This window comes from Alligator sinensis, unplaced genomic scaffold (assembly GCF_000455745.1).
Source record: "Alligator sinensis unplaced genomic scaffold, ASM45574v1 scaffold121_1, whole genome shotgun sequence".
NCBI classification, from domain to species: Eukaryota; Metazoa; Chordata; order Crocodylia; family Alligatoridae; genus Alligator; species Alligator sinensis.
In genome coordinates, this window is record NW_005841910.1 from 3,300,222 (window position 1) to 3,311,997 (window position 11,776).

Here is an 11,776-nt window from a genome sequence, read left to right on the forward strand (position 1 = left end):
CAATTGCATAGTTGTGACCCATTTCTGTCACTGTCTTTCAAAATGCTTTTGAGTTCTTTATAATCTCCCTGTGCTTTCCTGCTCTAGCTGGATGACTTTGACTGTGTGTCTGTGTCTCTGTGTAGGCAAGAGGTTAGCAAAGGAGGGGAAATTAAAACAATGTTGTACATTATATAGTTACCAGCTATTGAAAAACCTATTTTGTATGCAAGACAGCAATTTAGAGATATATGGAAAGCCCAGGGCTAAGTACAGAAGATAATTACATTTGGAATTTTACTGAGTTAAGTCATTTATAGCTTCAAATAGTTGTAGAGAAAAATCAGCAAAAACACACTTAAACTTTTTGTTGTTACTTTTGCAAGATAACCATTTTTTTTAAATCCTTTTATCTTCTTGCCTTACAAATTAGCCTTTTTTTCTTTCATAGATATTTCCTAAATTTTATTTTCGGTAACACTGCAGTCATGACACTTTCACTATTAGCCAAAGCAGTATAGAGTATTTTAATATAAGTTTTATAAAAATCAAACTTGTCGTAAAATATCAGTGTCTTGCAGAAATTGTTAGGTGAAATGGTCTGTTATTTGAACAAGTTTCTCGGGAATTAAAAAAAAAAACCCAAAACCAAAACAACCCTGCAGTCTTACTGGTGGACTGAAATATAAGATAATCTTTCACCAAGATGCAATAACAATCGAGGTGGAGGTAAACCGAGGATTGGGTTGCAGTGAGGTTGAAAAACATAATGGGCTCATTCCTGTACTCCTGTAGCCAGTGGGAATTGTATGCATGGGGATGGCAGAATGAAGCTCTGTGAGAGGAGTTGAACACAACAGAGATGTGTTTTCATTGCCAATGCATTGTGAGTCCTTGAAGATATTATGAAGGATAGTGTGGTGTTTCATAGTACTAATTGCAACTCAGGACTAATGATGAGAGAAGTGGTAAGGGAAGGATATAGTCCATGCCATGAGATGCATCCATATTAACAGGATAGTATACTCATTAGCCATATTTTTTACTGTCCCAAAGCTTTAGGTATGAGATACTGGTATCTCATTGGTCGTGAATTTGCACTTTCTTATTGGAAGGCTAAAACAGAGGCAAGGAAAATCAATGGTCTTTGGATGAGGCAGTGACAATAATCTGCTCCCTATCCGCTTAATTGCATTATCATCAGAGCTCAGGTTAGAGAAAAAGTGCTTGGCATTTTGCAAAGCTGCATGGAGAGAAACCTATACAGAGCAGGTATGCGTAGTGTTTAGAGATTTTAAAAAGGAGGGGTGGCAGGGGCTCTGTAGCCAGAGGATTTCCCTACTCTGTAGGAGTCGTCTAGTGAGTAGTTAACCTGAGTTTGCCCAAGAGCACCATTTGCACTAAAAGGTTTCATGGGGTAGACACCTGGCCCACCAAGAAATTGGACACTTGGACTAAAACCAGTTACCCAGTTTACACAGCTCAGCCTTTATACTAGTAGATTTGAGTTCTGTGATCTAGATAAGAAAGGCCTCTCTTTACCCAGAGATACTCAAAATGCTAGCGAGCAGCTTTGTTATCCGGTGGGATGGTAGAGCACTACATACTGATCATGGTGCGGCACCCTGGCAAAGGCCGAATTCTGCACGTGACTTGCAGCAGTATCATGTATCATGTTGCCTGTGATGGAGTCCATTTGCAAATTTGTTCTGCTTTAATGGAAAGTTATTCACGCATAGCCAAGGCATTGGGCCACCTTTGATTTCTCGTGCTCTCAAATGCCATTTGATGGAAAGTCTTCTCTTGGCTCCCTCTTGGACAGGTGCTGGATCTATGCGATGTGTTTCTTCTCCCCTCCACACACCAGATGTGACTTCTAGGAGGGAAGAGAGGTATTGCATGGTATAGAGGCATCCTTTTGTCATTTCTGTGGAGAGCAGGGGCCAGAGATGTTCCAGCCAACTGGCCATTTGCTCAGCTCTTTTGACATTGGTGATCACAAGAGCAAAGAGAAACAGATGCACTCTGTGACAGCCAAAGTGGAGGCCAGAGCCACTTCTGCAAACTCCTTAGGATCCTAAAGTACTGCGGTTTCATGTCATCCGGTCCCTTTTCAATGAAGTTTCTTGAGAACGCAAGAAACATCATCTCACACATTTCTGGCTGACTGTGTTCAATTCCTTGACATAGCTCTGTTGCTTTAAATTATTTGTCTTGGAAGTAATTGTATAGCTGAGGGCTGTGCATTGATTTGGTTTTAAACACAAAGTGCCCTATTTAGCTCCATTGGGTTTTCTTTAGTTTTTGTTCATCTTGCACAGCATTCTGTCAAAGTGCGAATGCTGATAAATAAAAGTTTTGTTTTATTTAATATTCGGGGTAAGCAATGTCAGGCATCCAGTCATAAATACCAGCAGGCAGGAAGGTTGTGAATCTCTGGCCTATCAGTACTTCTGTTCTAAACACGTTTGAAATACCACAAGTAAAGTAATTGTCTCCTGGTATTTCTCCTTATTGAAGTCATGGTGACATGATGGGAGTCTTGATACGGTGAACATGAGCCACCAGTGCAATGCTGTTGCTGGCAAAGCAAACAAAACACTGGGATACATCTACTGATGCATCTCAAACAAGGCGAAAGATGTCATTCTCCTGCTATACTTGGCCTTGGCCTTGGCCTTGGCGAGGTCTGGGCACCGCACTTCAGGAAGGATGTGAGGAAGCTTGAGAGAGTCCAAAGGAGGGCTGCATGTATGGTTAGAGGTATGGAGAGCAGATCATATGATGAGAGATATGAGCAAGTCATGAGAGCAGGGAGAGATATGAGCAGGTCATATCATGAGAGACATGGGCCTGTTCAGCCTGGAGAAGAGAAGACTCAGAGGGGACTTGGTGGCAGCCTATCAATATATAAAGGGTGCATATTAGGGACTGGGAACATCTGTTCACCAGGGCTCCCCAGGGAAAGACATAAGGAAAAACTTCTTTACAACTCAAGCGTCCAGGGTCTGGAATAGACTCCCCGCAGAAGTAGTACAATCACCTACTCTGGATATCTTAAAAAAACCGCCTGGACGCTCACCTTGCTGGGGTCATCTGACCCCAGCAGTCTTTCCTGCCAAGCAAGATCCTGATGATCTCCAGAGGACAGCTATGAATCTATGAACCATTTGGTGGAATTGATGATGGGGTTTGCAGAGAGAGATGTGGGAGGCTGGGAGCATAGGAAGGAGAAGAGCGAGGGGTTATAGACAAGTAAGATGCATGCTGCTCTGTGTAGCTGGGCTGCAGCTGGAGGACTGGATTTGTTTGAGGAGCCTACATTTTATTGGAAGAGTTTGGAAGAAAACAACCGGCATGTCACTAGCATTTGAAAAATAGCTTGAAACAGGGAAACTTGAAGATACTTGGGCGTTTCCAGTGAAGAGGAAAGGCAGCTTTGGCCGGTCTTCAAATATGTAAGGGATGTTCCAAAGAAGATCAGAAACAGTAATCACTGGTAGTGACTGAGGATGTAGCATGAGGGAACAGGCAAAAACCTCCTCCACATCCTGATCTCTTGTACTAAGTACCCTGACCTGATGACTGGCCTCCCTTTCCCTCACCGTCCGTGTATCCAAAAGGCTGCTGCTGGAGTTTTATGTTGAATCCCCCTTTATGCTTCCAGCTCAAACTCAGGCTCCTTGTCCTTATTTGCAAGACTCCTCGTCCTCATTCCCCTCTCCCTACCACACACATCCCCCTAGCTTTCCTGTTCCCATCATCTCTTTTTTTCTCTCTCTCTCTTTCTTGGCACTTTCTCCTCTCCTGCCACCTGTGCCTGGAAGGGCATCCCTGCCCTTACCTGCTTTTCTGTGCCTTCCGTCTCCTCCCGTGTCCCGTGTTTCATGTACATTTGTTTTAGATTTGAACCTGCTCCCCAAGCTGGGGGGAGGTCTCGTTATCTACTTTCTAAAGTGCCAAATTAACATCAAGCACTACATACGTGTTTACAGTAATAATTGGCAAGAGACTCTTTAGTTAAGCAGCACTTAGAGACAACGGTGAGAGGCATCTTATGAAAGGCTAAGATAAATACCAGATGAAACTTCAGAGGAGTAACTGGAAAATGGAACCAGCTGTCAAAGGAACACCGTGGAACCACTGTTTTGGCACATACTCAGGGCTAGATTGCACTTTTACTGACCCACGTTGGTGCAGAACTAATAGGATCCATCTTGAAGAGCCACTAGATGAGCCACTGAGAAGAATCCCTATGTGATTTTATAGCCAGACAGAGAGGATCATATGGGCAGCTGAAGCAAAAAGAGTGGGACGGAACAGGGGTTGCAGAGAGAACAGAAGAGCAGCATCCGCATCCTTTGATACAGGCAGGACTAAGTGCAAGAGGATGGGTCAGGGATGCTTGAAAACCAAAAGGCCAGATGAATCCTAGTGAGCGACCACATCTGTAAAGGCTCCTTACATCTGACCCAGAGTGGGTGCAGTACCCCAAAGAGCTTACAGACCCGTGAGCAGAGACCTGGATGCTTTCTTGCAGGGGAAGGCAGCCACTACACAGAGGTATCGGGGTCTTTCAGAGCGAGTCGAAGAAGGGGATCCTGAACCCACAGTTATGAGGCCAATATAGCACTCCAAAGCCCTTTACCGCAGGGTGCAGGAGTATAGATGCACTCTCGGTCTGCGTGTTGGGGGTCGATACTTTCTCCCAGCACTACACTGACCAACCTAATGCTGGTTTAGTCTAGTCTAGTCTAGTGCTCCAGTCTAACTCTGCATTTAGGAGCAGGGGGAGCTTGCCCCCTGTATAAATGCCAGTGCACCTCTAGGCAACTCCTACTGAGACGCAGATGCGCAGCTTGGCACGTCGGATGATCTTGGCATCATTTTATAGAGCCAATACATTTACCTCCTGTCACAGGAGATCAGCAGGGTGACAAAAAGCACATGCAAGTATCTTTGGAGAGTCAGAACAGGCCTGTTTTTGAGTAACATGCATCAGTTTAATTTCTGCGCATACCAGTCCTTTCACAAAGGGTGCTGTTAGTAGTTGTGTGCATTTTCCTGCAAAACTACTAATAGGCCCCCATTTCTAGACCTCTCGAGCCCTAGTCACTGCCACAGTGATGAGAGCTTGCTCACATCACTGGCTTAGCAAGACCTCATGACTTCTTTTGAATGATCTAACTGAACGGTGGGGTGGTAATAATGGAGTTACGGGTTTATATCGCTCTTGCTTCCTGACCTAAGGGGAACCGGCATAAAGAAATTCTTAGGATTTTTCACTTCCATTCCATTCGCTGCTTTGAAACCGGGAGACGTCCATTTTTCATCATTTAAACTCCTGCCTAAGTGTGTGAGTGTTTGAATTCCTAGACTATGACAAAATATTAATGTGCGTCTGCCTGAAATGTCCAGAGAATCTTTAATAGACTTCCTCCACCCAATGCTGCATTAAAAAAAAAAATGCTCAGATGATGACTGAAAACAATAAAAACAAGGACGCTGCCAATTTGGGGTGAAATGATGTACTGTGCCTTGCGGATGCCAGGGCGCAGGAGGAAAAGAGCTGGGGTGTGTCCCTTTGTGCCTCCGTGCCTTTGCTGCTGAGTCGCAAACCAAAGGTTTTCAGGAGGGGGCACTTATTTGATCCGTACTGCAATGGGTTGTCACCCAATTGAGGTTTCACGTGCCAACTACAGTGAAGGCAGCTCAGACGCTGAGCCAGTCAGCAAATAAAGCTACTAAGAATAGAAAACTAGGCAGCAGCCCCCACCCCAAAAAACAAAAGCCTTCATTGGTCTTGCATAAAGCAACGTCTATGAGGTTTTTAGAACCCCACTTTCGCCAAAGAGACCGTAGGAAAACCCCACGGGGAGGAGGCGACTTGGGCAATGCACCCAGCGTCTGGGCCAGGCTCAGCACCCTGTCGTGGAGTTCACAGGGGAGTGTGGCTACTAGGTCACAAGAGATGTGCTGCAGGCATGACTGCCCTTACCACCAGCTGCTTCATGCTCCTTTGCTTTTTCATTATCAGTCAGCCTCCTCGTAGAATAGTGCAAAGACTTCTGCACTAACGATCCAGGTTACATGGCGTTACAGGGATGTGGAGTTTCCTTGCCAGGGTCTGGCTTCTGTGACTCTCCCAGCAGCCATTTGATAAGTCCTGGTTCACTGTAGATCAGCACCCAGTACTGACTCAGCACCCATCCTCAGCACCATGCAGCCCCCCACCCTGTGAAAATCCCCAGGATTTGGGGTTTGCACTTTCAGAACATGAGACAGTTGCACCAATTTTTCCTTTCTCCAATTCCTGTCTTGGAAACCTTGTGTGCCAACTTTCAACCCATCTTGACATTTTTTTGGCACGCGCAGAACCCCTCCGCTCGGGTAGATTGACACAGCCTTAACTGCAAGATTACAAATCCGAGTTTATGACTGAGCCTTCTTTTACATACGCTTTCCCCAGTTTTACTGCTCGAGACAGATGACTGATAAGGTGGGCAGGTTGTTTAAACTCACACTGGAATGCGAGTGGATTTCTCCTCTTGGCACCAGGAATGTGGATTTTCTAAAGCAAAATGCAAAAGCTGAGAAAGCTGTCAGTTTTAAAGGCCTGATCTAAATCCCACTAAATAGAACAGGCTTTTTTCTGCTGGGCAAGTTTGTTAATCACACCCAAATTTGCTAGTAGTTTTTGGGTTTTTTTTTTTTTTTAAATAGAGCTATCTTTGTGGGGGGGACACATACCATATGGGCTGCAGACTTCCAGGCCATATGCAGCACAGGAGAGGCCTTTCTGGATTCTCTCCTTCCTACCATGTGCACGGCCTGACACACTCCCTTCACGGCAAGGGCAGCACGGATACTCTCCCCAAACCCTCCCATTGCACCCAGGAGAGAGGGGCAAGAAGCAGAAGCTGGAGGAGATGGGGAGCCATAGCAGCAGGCAGAGCAGTGGCTAGCTGGGAGCCCGCAGGTGGCATGGCAATCCCTCATGGGTTGCATGCGGCCCATGGGACCTCCACGCTGTTTTAAAACAGAGCCGGGAACGGTCCCCATTGCACATCAAACGTTTTCAGCATCTCCAAAGGCAGCGAGCTTAGGGCTCCTATAGACATGCGTGCGACGCATCGGAAATCCGGCACGTCCAAGCAGACTCGATGAATGGAGTCTGTTGGAGCGCGGGAATTGACCCACTCCAGCTGCCTTCTGCATCACGTACATCAGCATCCCCATGCTGAAAAGATGGCAATGGGGCGCTTTGAACTAAAACATGTTCGAGGAGCTTTTGTTCAGAGCGCCCCACCGCCACTTTTGCAGCGCGAGGATGCTGATGCACAAGGCACAGGCACTTTTAACTAGCACAGCTCACTAATTAAAGCACCTGGCGCCACATCCCACAGCACATGTAAAAATGCCTTTTAGATCCTGATTGCTACGTTCCAAGTGCATCTCCAAACCACCGCCAGCAAGGCCAGCCAGCATAAAAATGAGGAACTGGGAGTGACAGAGATGTGGGTTTCAGGAGGAATTTTAAGGGACTTGAGAAAAGTGAAGCATGTCATCATGAAGGAGTGTGCACCCGTTTGCACACGAAGTGCCGTTCTCCGGGGACTCTCACAGCAGGAGGAGCACAGGAGTAGCATTATGTGTTTTGAGCCACTTCTGGTCTGAGCAGCAATCAGTTGACACACGGGGACAGAGCCCTAATAAAATAGTTCCTAATATGGTCACACTTTCCTCCCCTGTTGGTTAAAGATGCATGCTGGGAGGATACAATTTATATTGCTGCCCCTTTTTCAGACGAATATTGCCCTTGCTTCTGTTTCTGCCCCGGCTTCCTAGGCGAGTTGAGAGAGGTGCTGATTTTAGAAAAGGCTTTTTTCTCCCCCAGACAGTGCTGGTGCTTTCCAGAGCTGAAAGCTGCCTGTTCTGCCTCTCTGAGGATGCTTCCTGCGGTCTCTTTGCTCGTCTTGCACGCCACCGAAGCCGTACGCGATGCAAAAAACAGTCTGTTTTCTGAATTTCTTTTTCAATACTGAGCAGAAAGAAAGAGGGGAGAGAAAAAAAAAAAGGCCTCGCAACTTAGCCGCATAACTTGGTTTCTGCTTTGCCTCCTGAGCAAATAGAGGGGATTGGGTTAATAACCATGATTCGATATTGTCTTTTAGCTGTCGGGTGCTACATTGAACCTCTTGGTGCCAGCAGGTCTAGCACTCCTCACTCAAGGGCGAATGCATTTTTCCTTTGGGAAACACTGACACCCAGCACCAAGAGTTAGTTTTACCTTGTGAACCACCGTATAACATTTCCAAACAACTACGCGAAGAAGGCTGCTTTGTCTTCTGCTGCGGTGCCAACTGTTTAATTAGGAATAAGCAGAGTTCTGGGTTTTATTCATAAAGTAACAGGGCTTTTTTTTTTTTCTTTCTTTTCTCCCCCCTCTTTAGCTTGCAAAAGACAAAGAGCGCCTGCAAGCGATGATGACACACCTACATGTGAAGTCAACTGAACCAAAAGCCACCCCTCAGCCCGTAAGTACTGATCTGTGCGGAGAGAGAACAAAGCCTCACAACAACCTCTTTTCCTGTTTCCCACCTCAGAGCATAATACTAAGTGTGGCCTACTTTAACAGACTGTCAAAGTGAAGAGATGAAAATTGCTTCTCTGGTTGGCTTAGAATAGTCCCTGCCACGTAAACCAATTTTCGCCAACTCTTTTTTTTTTTTTCTTCTTTCTTCCCCTTCTTCAAGGAGTTGTTAAAAATGAGTAATTTTAAAGCTGACATACCCCTTTTCCTGCCTTTACATGCATACGTGTAGGTCCCTTCAAGTGAGGGAAATCTGAATGTGATCGGGAGATGCGTTCGAGCCAGTGCATGTTAGTGTCCAAGATAAGAATTGCATTTATTTCACTTTTCGCTGGGCTGCTGTCATAGGCTCGGATAGAATAGACTCCACCGGTACGTACATTTTGATGGTGATAAAAAATCAATATCCCCCAGTGCCAGTTTTTAAAGTACATGCAGTGCATGGAGACTGGGACCGAAAGCCCCCTTCCCTTGGCTCACTCTTCATAAAAGCCCAGAAGTGGGGATCCGCCTTACAAGCCACACGGAATAAAACATTTAGCTCTGTAAGTTCAGATGGTCTCATCATCCAAACCGGGACTACTACCTGGCAAAGGCAAATCTACCACCTCATTCCCCAATCCAAACTGTATCTCAGCTGTTGTTTTCTAATATCATCCTAATACTAAAATTTTTCCTTGTAGCTTCACATGATTATTCAAAATGGAGAGAGTGCTTTGCTTCTTGATTTTAAGATTTGTAAGATTTAAAGGTACACTGCCTTTATTTGATTTTGCTCTGAGTCATTGTGTGAAAATTAATTGAGCGTTGACAATCTATAGTTAGTACTAGCAATTTTAATCAATATGCAATGATGCAGCATAATGACAAAGTATTGGTTTATCTGTTTTGACTGATTTTTTTTCTATAAATAACGCAAACACACACCCATATACATGTGATTTATGGTGATAGAAATAAAAAAGAGTCAGACTATTAACCCAGCAAATATGGTAGCCTGCCAAGATGCAGTTGGTAGACAAAATTAATGTCTGAAACAGAACACATTACAGAGATAGAGAACATAAAATCATTAAACACTTTGCGCATCCATTTTTACTAGAAAAGGATTTCTCCCTTTCTCTGTTGTTGGAAATAAATGGCGGCAGAAGTGGATAGGGAGGACGCTAGAAAAAAAACGGCAGGGTGTTTAACAGCGTAGGATCAGGTGTCAAACTTGACGGGAAATTTCAACCGTGAGTTGGGAGAAAGTTGCCGATGGCCACTAGAAATCCCTCCAGTTAAACTGCTGAGATTCCTAAAATTGGTTGATCTGGAGGATACAACCTGTTAGAAATGGAAGCTACTTATGGTACCTAGAGATAACCTTTTTCCAATTGTCCAGTTCACATTAGCGTTGAAAGCAAGCACTGCTCAGCACCTCGTGGGCTCAGCTCTACAGACCCAGCAGAATGGAGAAGAGATTTGCTTCCTCTTGCTCCTGTTGGATTAAAAATTAAAACAGTGGAATAACGAGGGAGTCTCAAAGCTGTGCCTGGAGGCCTTTCATAGCAGCAGTTCTCCTCAAGGACAGGGATTAAAAATAAAGGGCGGTAACAGCAGGCAGACAAGTACGGCTCGGTTCGTGAGCTTGGTATCGATGCTTGGTATTGGTAGGCAAGACGTTTTCATTGGCATTGTAGGCTACAAAGATACCAGTTGGTGTCGCTATGAAGATTATTATTAAACAGCTAATAAACAGGGGAAAGCAACAGCAAAAAAAAAAAAGAGCATGGGGGAAAAGGGCTGTCTTGATTAGTATTAAAAATGTTTTATATTCTGGAAAATTATAGCTTTGATGGGGACCTCCTACTAAATTTATTTTTAACTGCTCTATTGAAAATTCTGTACCACTAGTCAACATTATCTCTCAGTTGCTCAGCACAGTGTTTCTTTATTAAAAGAAATAGGCATGAATATTTTTGACTGAAAAATTAATAGCTTTTGAATTCATACACAGCAGGTTTTCTTTTGCAAAGAAGTCCAATATCGCTGCACAGCACTTCTATAACCATTTATTTAGAGTCCAAGTCAAACCTTTGACAGCTAGAGCAGTGTTACAAGCCAACATAAAGAACTCCAAGATGTAAACCAACAATAGGCAGTCTGTGTGAGGTTTGCCATTGTCAAATACATAGATTGTTTGGATTAGTTTATGTAAATGTACTGTTGTATTACCCTTTGGAAAAAAAAAAAGATCACATTTGTGTATGAAAAGTGGTTTCGTTCACAGGCAGCATTATAAATTCCTTATCCTTTAACTTACATGTTAGAAGTAAAAATTGGTGCCTGACAGACCTATATTGTGTGACACTCTGTTGTTGGATTGAAACTGCCTTCTTTTCATTTATTGAAATATAGAAAATTTTATTATAGATACCATCTGATAAATCAGAAATTATTAAAATATGTATAGGTGAAGCATTTGAAAATTAATTATAAAATGGCGAAGTATAGTGTTTTGCAGAAATTGTGCTTGCCTTGTGAAAAAAGACCCCGGTCCTTTCAACTCAGTGGGGTAGGACTTTGGTAAAAAGATCTGATGACCATTACTGCAGCGCAAAGTATTCTTTACATCTAGTAATTAATTTTTCCCCCCAACCTAACTTATACAAGGTGTATGCTAGAATGAATATATTTTGGTATAGCTGTGATTTTAAAGGAAATTGTCACTACCGATTCAAATGTAGCAATAAACTGGGATTTTTTAAACACCGCTTTTTAATGACGGAATAGAGAATTTATGGAGATTTTTTTTTTCCTGTTTAAAGGATCTTAATGTTTGTTTTTAAATGGTTCGTAATTACATTGTAGAACTGGCAAGTGAACTGTATTACTGTATATCTCTTTTAATTGAATGCATTTTTGGCTGTCACTTATATTTTCCACTGGTCAACAGCATGAGCTTACCCTGGTTAAGCTACATCACACCAATGTGTGTAGTATTTTTAGACCATTCAGTTCTTGGCACTGCACGTTGATTCAGGAATCAGCCCAACCCTGATGTACAGGAACTTGTCAGGTCTAGTCATGTTAAGCAACACAGATTGGGCTGTAGATTGCTTCAGCTCTTTGAAATAATTTATGTTTTGGAAGGTGCCGTGGGATGACCACGTGTGTAACCATTGCAGTGCACCAAGACCACCGTTCAGCAAAGCCTATGAA

The 11,776-nt window shown here is 43.8% G+C and overlaps 1 protein-coding gene across 30 annotated transcripts in view; it reads left to right on the plus strand.

Moving 5' to 3' along the window:
* The window catches only part of FOXP1 (forkhead box P1), a 421,654-nt gene that overhangs the window by 382,032 nt on the left and 27,846 nt on the right, over positions 1-11,776 (plus strand). For all 30 annotated transcript variants that reach the window (XR_003092859.1, XM_025197991.1, XM_025197998.1 and 27 more), the window contains one exon: positions 8,433-8,516. Coding sequence is in view for 29 of the 30 variants with exons in the window: in XM_025197991.1 (XP_025053776.1) it covers positions 8,433-8,516 (84 nt within the window). In the remaining variant the exon portion in view is untranslated. The remainder of the gene's footprint in view (positions 1-8,432; positions 8,517-11,776) is intronic.